Source organism: Chiloscyllium plagiosum, unplaced genomic scaffold (genome assembly GCF_037043375.1).
Source record: "Chiloscyllium plagiosum isolate Xiang-an unplaced genomic scaffold, Cpla_swu_hap1 HiC_scaffold_7, whole genome shotgun sequence".
NCBI classification, from domain to species: domain Eukaryota; kingdom Metazoa; phylum Chordata; class Chondrichthyes; order Orectolobiformes; family Hemiscylliidae; genus Chiloscyllium; species Chiloscyllium plagiosum.
The window spans coordinates 1755185-1777312 of record NW_028270145.1 but is presented as its reverse complement, the minus strand read 5'-3'; the positions used below and the strand labels follow the sequence as shown (position 1 = coordinate 1777312).

Genomic DNA, 22128 nt, shown 5'->3' with positions numbered 1-22128 from the left:
TTCACATAAGATAAACTGCATAGGCTTCATATGTTATTAAACTATGATGCAAATTTTAACTATGATGATACTATGGCTTCAAAAGATGTTATTTGTCCTGGTTTTAAGATGAGACAGAGGTCTGACAGTCTGCTCAAACCCCATAAGTAGATATCTTGCGAACCCTTGGATTTTTTCAGCTGGAACAATGGAAACAGCCTGAATTGATGGAGTCAAGCTGCCAAAGAACTGGGATTTTTAGTTTCAGCTTTCTGCAGTTGCTGCGGTCTTGAAAATAGATGTGGAAGCTCTTAATCTCGTCTCTGTTAAAGCTAAAAGCTGGGCTTCTCTTCCTGTTGCTAGAATTGCATGCGAGACAATCTATTTTACTGAATTTGCTTGTGCCAAGGGTGTATTTATGGGATGTTATTATATTGGAACAGTGAATATGTTATTTTGTTACACATTTTGCTAGAGTTACAGTTAAGCCAATTCTTTTTGTCTTTTTTAAACTGTCGTGTAAAAATAAAGTGTGTTTTGCTTAAAGTAGTTTGACCAATTGAATTGCATCTGAAATGCAGTGCCTTACACTTACCTTTAAAATAGGAAAAAGTTAGGGTCTAAGTTATCTTAATATATTTTAATGGGGTTTGCCCTGGTCCATAATATAATCAAATAACAGTTATTATTTAGGTTCTCAGCAACGCCAGATAAGGAATCTTTCTCCACGTAACGAAGAAAAACAAACCATCAATAGCTGTGATGGTCCAATATTTTATGAAAACTTTTACTCATTATATTGAAGACAGGATCCCCTTTTCTGCCTGATAGAAAAAAAAGCAATACCACTGCTTTCCATCAGTTAAAGCTAATAAGACATGAATGGAATAAAAACAAAGTGCTGGTGAAACGCAGGAGGTCTGGCAGCATCTAAAGGAGTCAGAGTTAATGTTTCAAGTTTGGCGACTCTTCATCAGAAGGATGGGTTGAGAAACAGATCAGCCATGGTCAAATGGTGGAGCAGACTCAATGAGCTAATTCTGCTCCTTTATTTAATAGTCTTATTCACTACCCCAATCTACAGGCGAGAGAGGACACATATTTGTTTCACCTTCTTTCTCACTATAAACAGACTTTAGATACATGCACAGAATTTTAAATGCTGTTAGATTTTGCAGCCAGACTATTTTTGTTCTAATCATATTGTTTGACCAGAGAGGAAAATAAAAGTTCTGTATCACCAGAGGTATTCCACAGGGATTGGTTCTGGGTCCTTCCTTGTCATTTATATACATGATTTGGATGAGAATATAGAAGGCATGGTTAATATGATTGTGGACGACATCAAGACCGATGACACAGTAGACAGCAAAGATAGTTTACGATTATAATGGGGCTGTGGTCAAATGGGTCAATGGCTGTAAAATGCCACATGGGAGTTCAATCTGGACAAATGCAAGGTGTCGCATTTTGGTACAACAAATAGGGTAGGACTTGTACAGTTAATAGTAGGGCCTTGGGTAGTGCTGTAGAACTGGGGGACCTAGGCGTTTGGGCACATACGTTTTTGAAGTTCAGTAGATGGGGTGGTTAAAAACATGTTCAGCACAATTGCCTTCATCGCTCAGTCCTCGAGTATAGGAGTTGGGAAGTCATTGAGATTGTACAAGACACTGTTGAGGCCTCTCCTGGAGTACTGCGTCCAGTTGTAAGGGTATTAAGCTGGAGAGGGCTCCGAAGAGGTTTATCAGGATGTTGCCAGGTATAGTAAGTTTGAATTACGAAGAATGGCTGGATAGGCTGGGAGTTTTTTTACTGGAGCATCGGAGGTTTAGAGATGACCTTTTAGAAGTGTTTAAAAGCATGAGGGATATAGAAAGTTTTAATGGTAGGTGCCCTTTTCCTGAGATGGGGGATTTCAAGATTGGGGGCACATTTTCAAGGAGAGAAAGATTTTAAAAAAAGATGGAGGGGCTTTTTTTTTCTTATAGAGGGTGTTTCACGTGTGGAATGAACATCCAGGAGAATTGGAGGATGTGGGCATAATTACAATGTTTAAAAGACATAGGAAAGGTTTGGAGGGATATGGGCGTGGGGCAGGCACATGGGACTAGTTTAGTTTGGGATTATAGTCAGCATGGACTGGTTGGACTGAAGGCTCTGTTTCCATGTTATATGACTGACTTGAAAACTAATTGTGTCACTTCCATTCAGAAGAACGCTTACAAGTGTATTAAGTCAGTTGGGATGTGTTCCATGTGCTAATAGTCACAACACAGCCACCAACATATCAAATCAGTCTCCAGTATCTTCTACACAAAGCTCACTCCTGTATCGCACTGCATGGATTGTGCTATAAATGTTACACTGTAGTAAAACTCTGTTGTGGCCAAAGATTAACTCTAAAACAAAACTGACTTACCTGCAAATGATTTCTGGGATTAAGCTGAATGCCTGTGACAAGATTCTTATGGCCTTGCAGAACACGTACACATTCCTCTGTGGCTGTACTATATACTTTCACAAAATCGCCTGATGCACACAACAAATATCTGCAGAATGAATGTTAAGTTTCTGAGAACTACTTTCAAAACAAACAGAAAAGATTAAGAAAATAAGTTCCATTCTGCTTTTCTACTAGCTAAAAAAGGTTCTCTGGAAAGCATTGTAAGAATTTTGCACTTCTACACTTTTTGTAATGAATTCATCCCACATGATGGTGTGGCTCGTTGGTCTAGGGGTATGATTCTCGCTTTGGGTTTTGTGGGCGACACGGTGGAACAGTGGTTAGCACTGCTGCCTCACAGCGCCAGAGACCCGGGTTCAATTCCCGCCTCAGGCGATTCTCTGTGTGGAGTCTGCACATTCTCCCCGTGTCTGCGTGGGTTTCCTCCGGGTGCTCCGGTTTCCTCCCACAATCCAAAAATGTGCGGGTTAGGTGAATTGACCATGCTAAATTGTCCGCAGTGTTAGGTGAAGGGGTAAATGTAGGAGTATGGGTCTGGGTGGTATACGCTTCGGCGGGTCGGTGTGGACTTGTTGGGCCGAAGGGCCTGTTTCCACACTGTAAGTAATCTAATCTAATCTAGATATTAGAGTAGTTGACATCCTCCCAGTTATTGCCCTTTGAGATATTCTTAATGTGTTTACATATTTTCTATCTTCCTTCACCTCTGAGGGTCTCTAACATATTCTCAAGCAATGTAATTACCCCATTTTTTTACCTTCAGTTCAACCACCGGGCACCCATTGTACTCTATGCTACTCTCTCCCCACCCCCACCCTCCTCTAGCTTATCTCTCCACGCTTCGGGCTCTCTGCCTTTATTCCTGATGAAGGGCTTTTGCCCGAAACGTCGATTTTGCTGAAGCTCCTCGATACTGCCTGAATTGCTGTGCTCTTCCAGCACCATTGATCCAGAATATTATTTTCTTAACCAATAATGTAACTTTGTTTATTCTTCCTATCTACCCCATAGCAAATTCCTGTAAGAGGAATATTGTTACCATTCACATCTAGTTTAAGCCACATTTCATTAACAGTCAGATCTTGAGTGTCATCGTCAGCATACCATGTTAATCACTAGAGTCATTGCATTATGTGTACCATTAACAATGAAAGAATAACTCATTTATTGTCTATTTTCTAGACTTTGTTTCCTCTGCCTTTCATTCTCACTTATCAATTTTCTGCATAATATTTCCTGCTATTTTCCTTGAATAAACTGTTGAAAATGTGTTGCTGGAAAAGCACAGCAGGTCAGGCAGCATCCAAGGAACAGGAGAATCGACGTTTCGGGCAGGAGCCCTTCTTCAGGAATGAAGAAGGGCTCATGCCTGAAATGTCGATTCTCCTGTTCCTTGGATGCTGCCTGACCTGCTGCGCTTTTCCAGCAACACATTTTCAGCTCTGATCTCCAGCATCTGCAGCCCTCACTTTCTCTTGAATAAACTGTTGTCAGGTTCCAATCCTGCTACCAATCATTCCACAGTAACATCACCAAATCCTTGATCTAAATTCACTGAGGTGCAATCCTTCCTAGTTATACATGGGCCACTTTTCCCAAAACTAGACACATACCCCTAAGATTCTTTAAGTACTACCTCAAGATGAGCATTATCTTCCTACCTGTCACACAGCAGCATGGGTAATCTGAAGACTCCTACCTCGGGGGGGGGGGGGAGAAAGAGAAGATGGGAGGGAGAGGGGAAATGAGGAAACTGGTGAAGTCCACATTGATGCCCTGGGGTTGATGTGTTCCAAGGTGGAAGATGAGGTGTTCTTCTTCCAGGCATTGGGTGGTGAGGGACCAGTGGTCGAGGCGGCCCAGGACCTGCATATCCTCGGCCGAGTGGGAGGGGGAGTTGAGATGTTGGGCCACGGGGCAGTGTGGTTGATTGGTGCAGGTGTCCCAGAGATGTTCCCTGAAGCGCTCCGAGAAGAGGCGTCCAGTCTCCCCAATGTACAGGAGACCACATCGGGAGCAACAGATACAATAAACTACATTGGTGGATGTACAGGTGAAACCTTGATGGATGTGGATGGCTCCTTTGGGGCCTTGGATGGAAGTGAGGGAGGAGGTGTGGGCCTGTGCAGGTCTTGCAATTCCTGCAGTGGCAGGGGAAGGTACCAGGACAGGAGGGTGGGTTGTTGGGGGACATGGACCTGACTACCTAGTCAGATCCACGCTACCCAACAACCCACCCTCCCTCCTGGCACATCCCAAAGACAAGTTACCAAACGAGTGAATCGCCTCTCCTTTTCGTGACTTTAAAGAGGAACGGAGTCCCCATTCTATTAATTACAGGTTAACCCGTGATTGAAGATGCAAGTACAACACATAAAGGCACAATAATAAACAAGAGGATATTGAGGATAAACTGTCAGGAGTACACCTTCAGCATCCCGACGAGAACGTTACAACCAACGAACACCAGGCTTCATTGGTGCACTCACTGGCGGCGTATACAGCAAAGCCTCCCGGCCTGGTTCACAGACGGTGGGCGGCTGTCCCAGTTCCAGGACTAAGAGAGAGAGAGAGAGAGAGAGACAGCGGGAGCCGGGACTAGGCCCTAGGCCCTCACTCCCTCCACAGTTACTCACTGCTGCCTCACCGGGTATTAGAATGTACCCGAGCCAGCGACATCCCAGAGCAGACAGACAGCCACGTGGCTCCCCGGCAGTCGCAGCATCAGGCGGCACTCACCTGCTGTCGGTCGAGAAGAGCGGCCGCCGGTAGTTGATTTTGCTGCCGCCAGTGCGGATCACGCGCACGTCATCCCGAGCGGTCTTTTCCACCATCTTCCCTGAGCTTACCACCACGTGGTCTGGGGGCAGAGGGCGGGGCTTAGGCGTGACGACGTGGCGGGCTCAGACCGCCCACTGGAGGGGCGGGGCTTGGTGCGAGTGACGTCAGAGGGGCGATGTGGAGGAGCTGGTGGTACACTGGGGTGGACAAAGTTAAAACTCACAGAACATCAGGTTCAGTTGCAAACACCAGCTCTCGGAGAGCTGCTTCTTCAACAGATAGCTAGTGGAGTATAAGATCATAAGACACAATATTCAAAGTAAAAGATTACAGTCATACAGTGATATATTGAGCAAACCTGAAATTGTTAAGTCTTTCATCTTTGAGAATGTAGGTTTTGGTTCATAAATCCCAAAACTTGTTTTAAGTCACCTTTTCGCGATAACTTTAAAGATGAAAGACTTAATTTCAGGTTTGCTCAATATATCACTGTAGACTTTTGCTATAAATTCTGTGTCTATGATCTTATACTCCATAACCACCTAATGAAGGAGAAGTGATCCAAAAGCCAGTGCTTTCAAGTAAACCTGTTGGACTATAACCAGTGTTGTGTGATTTTTATCTTCGTCAGAGGGGTGGGCCTTGTGCCTGTTACTTATGCTGGTACAGGATTCATGAAGCTAAGAATACTGTGTTTTATTAACAACTCCCTCTACCGCTCATAGAATCATGCAGCACGGAAACAGACCATTCTAACTCAACTATGCCGACCAAGTTTCCCAAACTAAATTAGTTCAATTTGCCAGTACATGGCTCTCTAAACCTTTCCTATTCGTGTACCTATTTTTTAAATGTTGTAACTGTATCCACATTTTCCTCTCTGTGGAAAAAGTCGCTCCTCATATCCCTTTTAAATGTTTCTCCTCTCACCTTAAAACTTTGACCTTTAGTTTTGAAATTATCCATCCCAGGGAAAAGACCTTTGCTATTCACCTTATCTATGCCCCTCATAGTTTCATAAACTTTTATAAGATCACCCCACCAATGAAAAAAAATTCTAAAATCAACCAGCCTGTTCCTATAACTCAAACCCTCTAACCCTGGCAATATCCTGGTAAATCTTTTCTGAACCCTCTCCAATTTGATAAAATCTTTCCTATAGTAGGGTGACCAGAACTGTACACAGTACTCCAAAAGTGGCCTCATCAATGTTCTGTACAACCTCAATTTAATGGTGTTTGCATATATAGAACTAATACTCTTTCATTCTTACTGTCTGCCAAGTTCTTTGCACTGAAGTGCATCAGTTCACACTTCTCGGTGTTGAATTTCGCTTGCCACTTATCTCCACCAATCTGACAAAATCTTTTTCATTTTCTGCAAAGTTCTTAGTTTACAATTTTCTCATTTTCTATCATCTGTAAACTTTGAAGGCCTGTGACCAGTGGAGTGCCACAAGGATCGGTGCTGGGTCCTCTACTTTTTGTCATTTACATAAATGATTTGGATGCGAGCATAAGAGGTATAGTTAGTAAGTTTGCAAATGACACCAAAATTGGAGGTGTAGTGGACAGTGAAGAGGGTTACCTCCGATTGCAACAGGATCTTAACCAGATGGGCCAATGGGCTGAGAAGTGGCAGATGGAGTTTAATTCAGATAAATGCGAGGTGCTGCATTTTGGGGAAGCTAATCTTAGCGGGACTTATACACTTAATAGTAAGGTCCTAGGGAGTGTGTCTGAACAAAGAGACCTTGGAGTGCAGGTTCATTGCTCCTTGAAAGTGGAGTCGCAGGTAGATAGGATAGTGAAGAAGGCATTTGGTGTGCTTTCCTTTATTGGTCAGAGTATTGAGTACAGGAGTTGGGAGGTCATGTTGCGGCTGTACAGGACATTGGTTAGACCACTGTTGGAAAACTGCGTGCAATTCTGGTCTCCTTCCTATCGGAAAGATGTTGTGAAACTTGAAAGGGTTCAGTAAAGATTTATAAGGATGTTGCCAGGATTGGAGCATTTGAGCTATAGGGAGAGGTTGAACAGGCTGGGGCTGGTTTCCCTGGAGCTTCGGAGGCTGAGGGGTGACTTTATAGAGGGTTACAAAATAATGAGGGGCATGGATAGGATAAATAGACAAAGTCTTTTCCCTGGATTTGGGGAGTCCAGAACTAGAGGGCATAGGTTTAGGGTGAGAAGGGAAAGATATAAAAGAGATCTACGGGACAACTTTTTCACACAGAGGGTGGTACTGTATGGAATGAGCTGCCAGAGGATGTGGTAGAGGCTGGTACAATTGCAATATTTAAGAAGCATTTGGATGGGTATATGAATAGGAAGAGTTTGGAGGGATATGGAATGGGTGCTGGCAGGTAGGACTAGATTGGGTTGGGATATCTGGTCGGCATGGACAGGTTGGACCGAAGAGTCTGTTTCCATGTTGTACATCTCTATGACTCTATGATTCTGCGCACCAAGATCTGTATCATTTACGTAATATATACTTGATGCGGAAGGTCTGTTATAACCAAAGCAGCTGTCTTGTCACATATTTAAAGCCTGGAATCCATTTTAATTTTCATATTAGTGTCTGCTTGTATGTTCCCAGGCTCAGTGAGGTGGCTGACCTTGCAGCTGTACTAGCACCTGACAGTGAACTCTTTCCCAGTATGGGAATGTTTTTCTTTTACAAGAATCTATTGATATACTAACATTTGCTTATCAACTACTAACCAGTACTGTCCAGACGCTACATGACTGGGGCAAGTGCCCACTATACTCCAATTAACAGTTTGCTAATTGTTAAATGATTGTAACCTATATAACCATGCAACTCTCTGTATCTTGTCACAGTGACTTGTGACCATTAGGTCGACTTGTCATTTGCTGTGAGCTCATGAATAAACAGTCAATAACTCAAGATTTGTGTGGTGTGATTACTTGTCTAAATTGGACTGCTCCAAGTGAGTCACTCACTGCAATAATTCACTTCATCCTCAACACTTGAGTATAAGTCGATCTCACAGAAAAGAAGACCCTTATTTTTGGCCAAAACATCTGGAATTTTCCATATATCTTGTGTAAAAGTTGACACTAGTCATATTACCATAATTTGTTGTGTTTTTATTTCTTTATTTGTTTAGAAATCAATTGGGTTACTGCAAATTATACGATATTTTGGACTGTAGCATGAATTTCAGCCACTCAAAAGTATATTGATGTAATAGTCCACCTCATAAAGTTAATTTTAAAAAAAGCCTAAAAAATTTGACTTTTACCCAAATGTATATGGTATATCAAGAAAACAGGGGTGCTAATATTGAAACATCTGAAACTTGCAAATGGAAAACATTAATATCTAGGTCTCGCACACTTTCTTTATGTGGGAAAACAACTAAAAAAATGAAGAAAACTTATCAGAAAAAATTATCAAGCCAGAAAAAACCATGTCTATCTGATCAACCAGTGATTTGAAAAATGACTATCATTCTGATAACAACTGCACATCCTCATTGCTAAAATCTAAAGGACTGAGCAAAATAATTCCGCCTTGTGGTCTGGACTTTTGATTTTCAGAATTTTGTTTACCAACTCTGAAGTCTTTTTTTCACCATGATATAGGTGGAAAGTCCTTTGTCTTCAGTCTGTCAAAATCATGACTGAGTGAGTGTCAATTTCAGAGTTTTGAAGTGGTCTTAATTTATGTAGTAGCAGACCAGTGATTCACGATGGCAGCACTGGCGTAGTAGGCTTGACTGCTCCAGGGCTGCGCATTCTAACTTTCTCTCTCCTTCTTGTCTCTTTTCTTTTCCTTCTACTTTTCTTTATCTTCCTGGGGAGGCTGGAGTGGTGTCGGTGGTGTGTGGAGTGAGGACTCTTGTCTTCGTAGGCCCTATGCATGGACTCCTGAAGTTGGCAGTGAGACATCAGCCACAGTGATGACAGAGCAGGGACTCCTGGCTGCAGTAGGCCTGGAGCAAGGACCTTGCAAAGATCTTGTTTAAGTCCTGGAGTTGTGTTTGGAATACCGGTGGATGAAGATGAACTCTATTGAAGTACTTTTTATTCTTTTGTATCACAAGATGATGCCAGACTGTGACGATCGAACACTTTTCACTGTATCTCTCTAAATATATGTGACAATAATTCATGGATGAATGAATGAATTAATTAATTCACAATCCTTTCTTTTCTCTTTATTCAAAAGTCACAAGTCAAAAGTAAATAGAACCAAAAGAGAAATCGCTGGAGTTGATCAGCAGGAGTGGCAGCATCTGAAGAGAAAAAACGGAGTTAACTGAACTAAAAGAAAGATATCACGGTTCCAATGCAGGATCATGAAAATTAAAGTTTCAAGCCAGATTTAGATGCCTCAACTGCGTGAGCTGAAGTGTGGGCTCAAGTTGTGGTATTTGTGATGAAGGGTCACTGGACCTGAAACGTTGACTCTTTTTCTCTCCAAAGATGCTGTCAGAGCTGCTGAGTTTCTCTAGCAATTTCTGTTTTCGTATCACATTTCCAGTGTCCGCAGTTATTGATTTTACAATAAATAGAACTGTGTTCTGTTACAGTCAAAATCTAGTGAAGAATGATTTTAACTAAATTAGCAGTTAATAAAACTATAAGACTGTAAGAAACAGGAACATTTTGATCTGCCATTCAATAGGATTATGACTGATCCAACACTCTTCATGTTCACCTTCCTGCCCTTTCCCCAATAACCTTTGATTCACCCACTGATCAAGAATTTATCTATCCCAGCCCTTAAATATATACAAGGACTCTGTCCATGTAACTCTCTGTGACAAAGCAGTACCAAAGATTCACAGCCCTCTGAGAGAAGAGATTCCTCCTCACCTCAGTCTTAAATTACCATCCTTTAATTCTGAGACAATGTCCTCTGGTCCTTGACCCTCCCATAAGGAGAAACATCCCGTGAGATTTACCTTAAAAGCCACTTAAGAATCCAGTTAGTGGGGCAAATCAGTCATTTTGTGGTCTCATTGAGATTTTGTATCTTTACACATTTTGTGATGGCTTGTGGAACAGTGGGGCATGAGTTTCAGGGATCTCTTCCAAGTTAATTTGGGACAGACAATATAGACCATTAAATGCAGTCACATTTGTAATGTAAAATTCACAGCAACTAATTTGTGCAAAGCAAACTACCACAAATAGCCTTGTAATAATTGTCAGATGATCTAATTTTTCATGCTGTTGCTTGCAAGGAACATATGGATCAGGATACGAGAGAGAAATCCCTTCCTTTCATTTGAGAATATACTGAGTGATCTTTTCATGTTTGCTAGGAGCTTTGGTCTGAAAGCACTTTTTCTTTGTAAATAGATTTATTAGCAAATTTTTTTTAACTTTATGAACATGTAAAATTACTAAAAAATACAATCAATAACAAATATAAAAAGAAAACAAATATAAAAACAATACAACTACTGTCTCCTAACTATTAACCTACCCTCTAATACAAAACAAATCCTAACACTGTGCAAAGCAACACCAAAAAAAAAGAAAGAAAAGCAAAAAATACAAAAAAAAACACAGAATACAGAACAGCTATGCTCGGCGCAAAGCTCCCAAACAGAGGTTCGGAAGTATTGTATATATACCCGTATTAACTCAGGAGACACCCTCCAGGGCCCAGGGCTTGACAAATCTAACCATCTTAGTTAAACAAATGCCCTAGTTAAGACAATTGACAAATCTGTGAAAGCACGTTTTAAGTAATGTCTTAAGGGAGGAGAGAGGAGTAGAAAAGTAAGGAATGTTAGCATGGGTTGTGCAAATCGTCAGACCAGACAGCTGGGAGCACGTGTACAAGTCATAAAGTGATTTAAGTATGGGATGCTCTGAATGCTAAAATTGGGGGAATGCAGATCTTTGCAGATTTTGGCATTGCAGAAGATGTCACTGAGACTGGGAGGACTGAGGCTGTGCTTAGAAAAAAGGATGAAAATTTTAAAATTATAGTATTGTCACACAGTAAGCCAATATGTGTCAGTAAACACAGGAGAGATGGATGATTATGACATTTTGTAATTTCAGTTATAAATAACGAAACTTTGGATGACCTCAAATTTTGGAGAGTTGAAGACGGGAGGACAGCCACGAGTGATTATGAACAGTCAGATATGGAGGTTACAAAGACATGAATGAAGATTTCAGCTGCAAGTGAGCTGATGCCAAGCCAGAAGTTGTGATGTGTTTCAGAGGAGTAATGACAGTAAATTTGAACAAATTTGCCCTCATTATAGCTACAAAATCTAGGCTAATATACTTCAGAATAACCCACAGCTGAGAGGCAAGTATAATGATATGTATTTACATTATTTGGGCTTTGCATTTAGTGCTGTTAATCTTCAGAATTATGTGAGGTCAACTGTGAAATCTGCTGAAGACTATCTGGACACATTACAGGTTTAGAACTGAGCCAATGTACTGTCATGAGAAAGTGGACATTTGCCTGATGTTGAAAATAATTGCTGGCATGAAAGAGCACATGGCACAGCCAGTAACATAACTCTGCTCTTGTTTACAACAGTTTGGGTCTTTAGCTACTGGTTTCAGTGACATATTTTGAGTACAGCTGAATATGATTCATTACATTTACATTGGAACTCATTAAGATCCAGATAAACCTTCTTAATACTGTGAAAAAAATGCATCTTTTCAATAAAAACCCATTGTGAGGTTTTGTGTCTAACCATTGTTAATTGGTTATTCTTCAAACTTGATCTTCAGCTGGTACCTGCATCCACGTTCATGCAAATATATTCATGCACCAATTTGCTTCTTGAAATCAGCCATTCATTTGCAAATGAATCCAAATGCTCATCAAAAGTGAAAACCTGATGACTAAATTCACAAATGCTGAGAAATACCTACATATATTGTACAATATTTTCCCTACTTACTCAGTTATGCATTAAGAATAAGTATTTTGATTGGAATTGAACTGTGAACGTTATTGCCTGGTTACAACTAGTGCACAGCTTGGAATCAGCACAAAGCTTACCTTGTTAAAGCATTGGCAAGTTAGAAGGGACACTTAGTTTTGGCCCTGCTTTACTGGTGCTTTAATGTGCATTTCCAGATTAAACAAATGTTTGAGGCCAACATTGGACCTTACCCGCCACATTAGTTTTGCTTTTTTGGGAGTTAGAAGAAGAATTCCGGCAAAAAGTTAAACAATGTGGTTGACGTTTACATTTCCTCTGAAGTGCCTAGTAAGCCAAACAGTTATATCAAATTTCTATGGAAAGGTTGAAAAGGAATAAAATTAAACCAACCACCTGGCACTGAACTGGACTCATGAGCTGACCCAATTGCACTTAGTTCTGTTGACCTTGCAAAGTCCTCTATATTGACACTGGGAGTTCATACCAAATTGAGAGAGCTGTCACATAGACCAGTCGAGCAAAAGCTTGACATAGGCATGCTAATCAAATCACACCTAGAATGCATAGAACCCACTATCATCAACTCTGGGTGTTTCATATTCCACCAGTCGTGCAGACCCAGCAAAGGCAGAAGGAAAATGGTACATAGTCAGAAGGGAGTTGCTCTGGGAGTTATCAGCATTGACTCTGAACCCTATGACATCTCATGTTATCAGCCCAGGAAATATTCTGATTACCATTTAATGCCCCCTCAGCTGATGAATTAGAAATTCATAATTCTGGACACCATTGAGAGGAAACGCTGATGGTGGCAAGGTCACAGAATATATTCTGGTTTGGAGACTTCAATGTCCAATGTAAGAGAGACTCAGTGCCATCACTATTGACCAAGCTGTTTAAGTTCTAAAGGACATATCTGCAAAACTGGGACAGATTCAGCATCCTATGCGTGGTCATCTGTGTCCAGCTGCTTGCTGATTTTGTGGGGTTTCATATCCCATATATCCTGTAGCTTAGTGTGACCCCTGATATTCCGAATCTTGGAGGAATATTCTTGTGCTAATTGGAAGGTTAATCTTGCCAGCATTGTGATCATTCACAATTTTCTCCTCAATGCTGCTCTCTTAGTTAACCTCAAACACTTGGCTTAGCCTCATGTGGTCCTCAGATCAAGATTAACAGCAGGGGCTGCTGATAAAGAAACAACTCCCAGATACCATATCATATCACCATCTGTGTCCGACCACTTGATGATTCTGTGGAATTCAGAAAAGCTAGACATCATCTTTCCTATTCTGACCCCAGATATTCCAATTTTGGATTGAAAGATCATTCCTCTTGATGAGATCTGAATGCCTGGCTTAGTCTCACGTGATACTCGGCTATCCACTCATTGACCTGGCCATCTCCATCAGAAAGAGAAGTGAACCCAAGGATGTGGTCAACAGTAAGAACTGGGCCTTGTCCAATGATTTGCTCAACAAAGAGACCTTGGAGTGCAAGTTCATAGCTCCTTGAAAGTGGAGTCACAGGTTGATAGGATAGTGAAGAAGGCATTTGGTATGCTTTCCTTTATTGGTCAGAGTATTGAATACAGGAGTTGGGAGGTCATGTTGCGGCTGTACAGGATATTGGTTAGGCCACTGTTGGAATATTGCGTGCAATTCTGGTCTCCTTCATATCGGAAAGATGTTGTGGAAGTTGAAAGGGTTCAGAAAAGATTTACAAGGATGTTGCCAGGGTTGGAGGATTTGAGCTACAGGGAGAGGCTGAACAGGGTGGAGCTGTTTTCCCTGGAGCTTCAGAGGCTGAGGGGTAACCTTATAGAGGTTTACAAAATTTTGAGGGGCATGATAAATAGATAAAGTCTTTTCCCTAGGGTTGGGGAATCCAGAACGAGAGGGCATAGGTTTAGGGTGAGAGGGGAAAGATATAAAAGAGACCTAAGGGGCAACTTTTTCACACAGAGGGTGGTACGTGTATGGAATGAGCTGCCAGAGGATGTGGTGGTGGCTGGTACAATTGCAACATTTAAGAGGCATTTGGATGGGCATATGAATAGGAAGGGTTTGGAGGGATATGGGCTGGGTGCTGGCAGGTAGGACTAGATTGGATTGGGATATCTGGTCGGCATGGACAGGTTGGACCGTAGGGTCTTTCCATGCTGTACATTTCTATGACTCTATGACTCTAAATGATGTTATGGAGAATTACCTATAGATGATTGTATGGTCCTTTGATAAACATAAACCAGCTCCAAGAGGAACTCAGGCCACGTCAATTTGCTGTCAGGAAACAAGGTGACAGAGAGTCATGCAGAGTATGGTTGGATTGTTTGTACTCTCCATTAGCTTCTGCATGATAATGGGTGGTACAGCCTTTTGTCACAGGTGGGAATAGCATGAACTTAGTAAAAACAACTGTGAGTATGCGGCATGCTGTGTACCATTACTGCTTGGGTCAAAGACCATAAAATACAAGCATCAAGCTATGGCAACCACAGATCCTATACTGCGGCAAAGTTGCTTCTTTCCTTTGGCTCTAGTATAGCTCTCACAATTTCAACATTGGTCATCATTAGGAGGAGCCAACTCAGACCAGTAACATCATTCTTTGGTTATTGCAGTTGATATTTCTGTCGCTTCATGTCCTGCATGGTCATGGATTACAGCTAACACTTGACACTTGAAGTTGTTAGAAAGGACAAGTTGCTTCTCATTGTCATGAACCAACTGATAGAGGACTCCAGCCCCTGTTTAGATTCCCTTTTCAGCTGGTAATGGACTTATGGATATTGGGGTTTTTAGTATTATTAAAATCTGTTGATGACCCCTTCAACTAGCTGAAGATTACTGAGGTCAGCTTTCAAGAAAGATCCTCTATTCATTCATACAATGTGATGTTGCTGGCTTGGCCAATATTTATTGCCTATTCTTGATTGTCCAGAAGGTAGAGAGGAGACAACCATGTTTCTGTGTATCTAGAGTCACATGTGGGCCAGACCAGGTAAGGACTGCCAGATTTCCTTTCCTAAAGGGCATTAGCAAACAGATGGGTTGTTAGAACAATCAGATGGGTTGTTACAACAATCAGTGGTGGTTACATGGCTGTCATTGGGCAGGGAATCTGGGTAGCACAGTACAGGCGATAAGAGAAGCTTATGCTTGAAGACTGAAGAGGAATCTTCACATGCTGGGGTCTAGCTTCTTGTATGCTTCATGACGTATTATGCCCTTTATATCTTTCCTACAAGTTCCTTCAGAATTCTCTGATTTCCTCAGCAGGTCATGAGGTGGGACAGCCAATTGTGCATAGCCTTTCACAAACCATCTACAGCAACTAAATGGACCAAAGAACCCACAAAGCTCCCTTGCTGCATTAGGCCGGGCTAATCCAGTACAGCTAAGATATTCTCATTGTCAGGAAAAATGCTTTCTTCGGCAATGAAATGCACAAGGTACCATACTTTAATTTGGAAAAGTTGGCACTTCTCTGGATTTGCTTTCAAGATAACCTTTGAGAAATGGGCTAAGGCGGTGCTAGCCTTTCAAGGATCTCCCTGAGCATTGAATAGAAATTGAGCAAATCATCAAAATGTGCAATATTGGACTGGTAATTAAAGGTCAGAAAAAGCTTTATTCATTACATACATGAAGGTGATGGGCATTAGAAAGCCCAAAAAGCATTCATGTATATTTCCAAAGCTAATTTGGAAAGCAGTCTTTTCAATATCTCATTCAGTGATGGATCAAACTGAGACTGCAGAAATATTTTGCACCTTTGAGAACTTTTGATGCTTACTCAGTCCTAGGTAGGGGTAAGCATTCTGATGAGTCTTTGTGTAGACAGATCCTTTGTTTTCTGTGTTACTTCCCAAAGATGACTGAAGGAGAAAATTTCAGTCTGAATGACTCTTGGATGGTACCTTGCACCAAAGACTTCTGCAGGTCATCCCAGTCTTCCAACAAGCGACTGGATGAGATTTGGCAATGAGAACTCTTTAATGGATTGTTACCTTCAGCCACAATTCTATGACTTACCAAGTCACAATACACAATGTCATCATCAGCTTTACTGAAAGTTAGTCAATAATTGTTGAGAGAACAACAGGGTGCCTCGTCTGGGTCTCCTCCAATTTGTCAATGTCTATCTTCGATATGAGGTTAGAGATGTCTGCACCAGTCAGTCCACTGTCTGTCACAGTGAGTTTAAGGATAACTATGGGCATCTTCAGTTGGGCAAAATATCTTTGTCACTGAAATTTGCAATCATTTTCTCCCACAGTGACGAAGTAGGCTCCCAGAATTGCAATAGGTGACATGTGCCATTGATACTCTAGCAAGGCCTGACATTGACCAGTTGGAGTCAGTTGGCATGAAACTTCAGAACAGTGATAGTGGGGGTGAGTAAAAGAACAGGGAGAAAGTGAGCACTGCAGATGCTGGAGATCAGAGTCGAAGAGTGTGGTGCTGGAAAAGCACAGCCGGTCAGGCAGCATTCGAGGTGCAAGAGATTCGATGCCTGACCGGTTGTGCATTTCCAGCACCACACTCGTCAACTCTGGGTTAAAAAAAAGCTTGATTCCCTACTACTCCAACAGTTCAGAGGTCCCACATAGACTGATGGCCAAAAGGTGAGGTTACTTATGCCGATGCTTGACCCTCAAAAGATACCATAGCAGCTTTAGCCTCCCTCTCCATCATCCACTCCAACTTGGCCAATCACCTTTCAACTTCTTTCACAATGACCTGATGCCTGTACTATCCTGCCAAATGTGTCATAAATTTGAATAGCACTCCATCTAGGGTGATTTTGTGATTTTGAGATGATAACTTTGGGTTTCAGAGTCTTCTAATTTTTGTTAATGCCTTTCTTTGGAGGTACGTATTAATAATGTATTCTGAACTTGCATTGAATATTTTTAGTATTTCCTTCTTTAACTACATAAGGTAACACAAATATCAAAGATTGTATGTTTATAGATAGTGCCCAGGTTGTAAATGGGTTCTGTTCTTGATTCTGTTTGTAAGCCGATTTGTATGCAAATCAGAATGCAGGACTACGTAAAGTAAGTTCAAGGAAACATTCGTACATCAGATTTTTAAAATTCATCACTGAATGTGATTGTGTTTGTAAATTGGGACCATTGGGGAAATGGGATAGTGGTGGATGTAGATTTGATTCTCTACGTCAATGTTAATCATTAACCAATTGGATAAAGCTGAGGGGAGTGGGTGTGGGGGTGTGGAGATGTTTTTATAAGGTAATCATTAGGGAAGAGTTAATGTTGAAGTTGTATTAACCCAATGGAAATTGGGCAATCTAGGCCTGTATTCTAGAGTTTTGAAGAATGAGAGGTGATCTCATTGACACATACAAAATACTTAAAGGGATAAACAAGGTCGATGGAGTTAAGATGTTTCCCTGGTAAGTCTCGAATCAGGGCCACAATTTAAAATTAAAGGAGTTGCAACATAGGTCCTAGATGAGGAGATTTCTTTACTCAGAGGGTTGTGTACCTTTGGAATTATTTACCACAGAAGGATGTGGAAGCTCAGTCTTTGAGTATGTTTAAGGCAGAGATTTCTGATTATCAATGACATATGGAATTTTGGGTTAGGGTAGGTAAAACGCATTGAAGTGTTCAACCAGCCATGATTCCATTCAATGGTAGGCAGGCTCAGTGCTGGATTCCTAATGAAAGGCTTTTGTCCGAAACGTTGATTTTCCTGCTCCTCGGATGCTGCCTGACCTGCTGTGCTTTTCCAGCACCACTCTAATCTAGACTCTAATCTCCAGCAGCTGCAGTACCCACTTTCTGTCACTGCCTGAATGACCTACTCCTACTATTACATTCCTAACCAGATTCTATGTCCACATGAATGTTTTATAGGAGTATTTAAATAAACTTTTCATTTCACATTGGTCACTGGTTAGGCTGCAGAAGATCTGGGAGTTGCCTCATTGGAAATGTTAAGCAAAGGGCTTTGGTAGCAAATCCAGTGCAGCACAGCATTAGACTTTTACCTAGTGACTTAGAGGAATATGTCTGTTCATCCTGCCTCTGTGGAGGAATATTTGGCTTACTTCAAATGATTTATCTTCTTTCCTGTTAGGTTTTACAGAACCCCCAATCACCCAATATTAATGAGTTTCCAACATCAGTCAGGAGGCTTGGTCACTTAAAACATGGGCAGTGGGAATACAGCAGTAATGGAGCAGTGTGGCTTGTCACTGGCGACTTTGACTTCAAGCCTGTTCCATTCATTTTGTGAGGCTGAGTTAAAGTCCCCCCTTATTTATGAATGAGATTGCATATCTGCTGTCATACACTTCAAAAAATACTAGAGGGCAGTAGTAGCACAGAAACTGTTATGTGAAGTTTATCCTTATAACTGTGATATGACTAGACTTAGTAAAATGTCTAAACTGGGAATATTTGGTTAAGTGTGTGGGTTCAGCAACATGGCTCCCAAAATTCCTCCATTGTTAGAAATATGCTAGCCCAATGTCAATTCTGTTCAGTACTCACAATAATGATTAACATCAGGATGAAATTCAGCACATCATCTGAATCTAACTCTGTGAATTAATATATAAGTTAATATTTTCTCTATATTTAGAGTATTGGATATGTTCTGAATTCTTTTTAGTATTTTTTTTGGTATTTAAAAAAGGAAATCAATTAATTTAGAAACTTTTGCTAAAAACTAAAGCATATTACACATCTCAAAGAGAACCTTTGGTCTTCTTTTATGCTAGTTACATGTTTAGTTACTGCATTTTTGTCACCATAGTTAAACATTTTGAGTTTCTTACAAAAGATTTAAAAATATTTGAATATCTTCCAGAGAATATAAAAAAACAATAACTTTCAGCAATCTGATTCAATAGCAAATATTATTTTATAAACTAACTGTTGTTCAGAATAAGAGTTATTTAGAAACTAAAACGTTTTGCTTTCATTCCCCAAATGTACAACATGAATAAACCAAAATTATAATCTGATTAATGAACCCTCTCAACAGGAGCTAACACGACACATTAAGACAAAGCCATAATCCAAAAAAATTGTTACATCATTTGACACATGTTTTCCTTATTTGGTTTGGAGACTTTCTTATTACAGACATATTGTCACTGATACAGAACAGCTGTGGTTGGTCCATCGTTGTGTAAACTGGTGCGAGATTTTCATGAGAAAATGCATTGGAATACTATGGGATTTACTCACAGTTTGAAACAAACTCTCATGAGTTGCCCCTATTGATTTCAAATAGTTTGAAAGACTTTATGACAGCGATGATTTGTTTTTTTTCTTTCTAAGCAGTGTGATACAAGTCAGAGTTCAATAAACTGTTGAGAATTTTTCACCAAAAGATGATGTAGGACACTCTCTCAGGCTCATTGTGTAATCTGCAAGTCAGTACATCAGATTGTTGATCCTGGGAAAGATTATGCTTAATCCCTGTTAGTCATACTGTGCTTGGGATGGGAAGAAGTTGAACCAAAGAATTTGATGCATCACTATGGCAAATGTTAATCAAATGCTCTGTGCTCCCTCTGTGGCTGAAATCTGGAAATTGACATTTATAATTATAGAAACAAACAATTAAACAATTGGAGCATATATATTCAAAAGAAATAGCAAAGGTCTCAGCTGCTTTCTTGAACTGCAAACAATGTTCTTCAAAGTTTCATTGAATTACAAGCAATTTCATGCATTACAATCTTATTTCTATTCTCAGTTGTTTACTTCTATTCCTTCATGGAGTATGAGCATTGCCATCTCAGCCAGAATTTATTGCCCTTCAGAAGGTGGGGATGACCTGCCTTCTTGAAATGCAACAGTCCAAAGGGGAGGGGGGGTAGGTAGTACAACTACAATGCAGTTAGGAAAAAAAATTCCAAGATCTTAACTCAGCAACAGTGATATAGTTAGGATGGCATGTGGTTTGGAGGGAGCTTGCAAGAGTTGTTGCTCCCATGCATCTGATATCCTTATCCATCTAGGTGGTGGGTTTAGAAGATGCTATCATAGAAATTATAGTGGGTTTCTGTTGTCCAGCTCATAGGTAGTACATATTACTGCGACTGAGTGGAGGGAGTGAAGGTTAAAGGTGGTGAATAGTATAACAATCAAGTGGGCTGCTTTGTATTGGACAGTGTCAAACTTGAGCGTTGTTAGAGTAGCAGTCATCCGGGCAATTGGAGATTATCCAATTGCATTCCTCACTTTGGCCTGGCAGGTGGTGGACCAGCCTTGGGAGTTGCATGTTTGGTTACTCACTGCAGAATTCCCAGCCTCTAACCTGCTATTTTATCTGCAGAATTTAAATGCTAGTCGACTCCTCCTATTATCTTTCTTTTCATGCAAAGTTAAGGAAATATTTTGATCAATATGTAACTACTGAATCAGAGGTGATCCACAATTTTGAGAGTAGCTCGAAAATGTACCTGTTGCTCCTGTTCCCTGGGATTCAGCATTGCATCTAGTGGTCACACAATATGGGTTTTTAACTTCCCTTACAGTGGACTGTGGTTTCTGAAGCTCGATGCTTCTAGAACTGGCCTTCTGTCCCTAATTGGATGACAAATACAGAGGTGGTTTAATAATTTGTGATCCACTGTCAAATTCAGATGAAAGGCATTACTGTCACAATGTCAGAAGAACTCCATGTTGGGTTTCTTAATTGCTTTTGGCAATATTCAGAGCATTGTCACACATTTTACGAAAAGTCAATTTCATATTTTTGGAAATAGGGATGGGGATGGAGCTGTCCAGTGGTGTTATCGCTAGACAATTAATCCAGACACCCAGATAGTGCTCTGGGGAGCTGGGTTTAAATCCTGCCATGGCAATGCATCAATAAAAAAATGCCTGGAATTAGGAGTCCAATGATGACTATGAAATCATTGTCAGTTGTCGGATAAACACACCTGGTTCAATAATGTCCTTTAGGGAAGGGCAGTACTATCCTTACCTGTCCTAACCTACATGTGACTCTGGACCAAGAGCGAAGTGGTTGACTCTTAATTGCTGTCTAGGCAATCTAGGCAATAATGCTGGCATGCCCAGTGACACCTACATCCTATAAAAAAATTCTAGAGAATTTAGATAGTGCAGTACATGCATTCCAATGACCATATTGTCTTTATAATTATTTCTACTCTCTGTGTAATGCCTTTCATTAAACGAGAACTGTATGCCAACATTAGTCAGGATCCAAATTTGATGCAGGAATTACCACCATAAGATTATTCAATTCATCTTATGTTGCACTTGTCAAATGAGGGAACTATATTGAATAATGCAAATATGTGAGCTACTTCTTTGACCTTGACACGAGAGTAAATGGAAAAAATCATTGCGTGTGACTGAAAACAAACATTTTCAGCTCAGTATATGATTTCAAAGCAACTTGCATATATTGCCATAAAGGTCAGTTTCTCTAGTCAACATTTGTACAATCTTTCAATCATTTGGTGTTATCACTGTTCCTAGATTTAATTTTATTGAAGTCTTTTGATGTAATTTGGCTAATTCATGTAGCCAAGCCTTAAAAGAATGTATCACTTCAAGCTCAAGAAAATATAATTTGTTCATGGAAAATTAGATATTGAATTGAATCTTGCATTGCTTTTAAAGGATATATTTAATACATGTCATTGAGTTAAATAGGAACATTTATGATTACCTCAATCAATGGTTCCATAGTTCTGAATCATTGACCCCTGCACACAAACACCTCCAGCCCTCCACTAAAATCCTATTCTGTGAGAAACTCATGACCTTTCAGTCTGGTCAGTCTATCTCTGATGCCATTGCTGAATTTGTATAACATCTCTGGTTCCAGCTCGTGTCTATCAAAGCCTGATGTCTCTGCTATTATGGCTGCTATAGATCAATCCGCCTTCTGATTCAGGTACTTTTGCAGAGAACCCTCGACTTCTCATGTGGGTTACAATTGTTCACCTGAGAAGCTAGGACTGT

General features: G+C 40.6%; 1 protein-coding gene across 1 annotated transcript in view; it reads right to left on the bottom strand.

Moving 5' to 3' along the window:
• Nucleotides 1-5334, bottom strand: part of wdr75 (WD repeat domain 75) — a 39289-nt gene extending 33955 nt beyond the window's left edge. Inside the window, exons 1-2 of the mRNA XM_043692827.2 lie at nucleotides 5186-5334; nucleotides 2402-2531 (exon numbers count right to left, since the gene is read on the bottom strand). Coding sequence (XP_043548762.2) covers nucleotides 2402-2531; nucleotides 5186-5280 — 225 coding nt within the window. The 5' untranslated portion in view covers nucleotides 5281-5334. The remainder of the gene's footprint in view (nucleotides 1-2401; nucleotides 2532-5185) is intronic.
• Between the last annotated feature and the right edge of the window lie 16794 nt (nucleotides 5335-22128).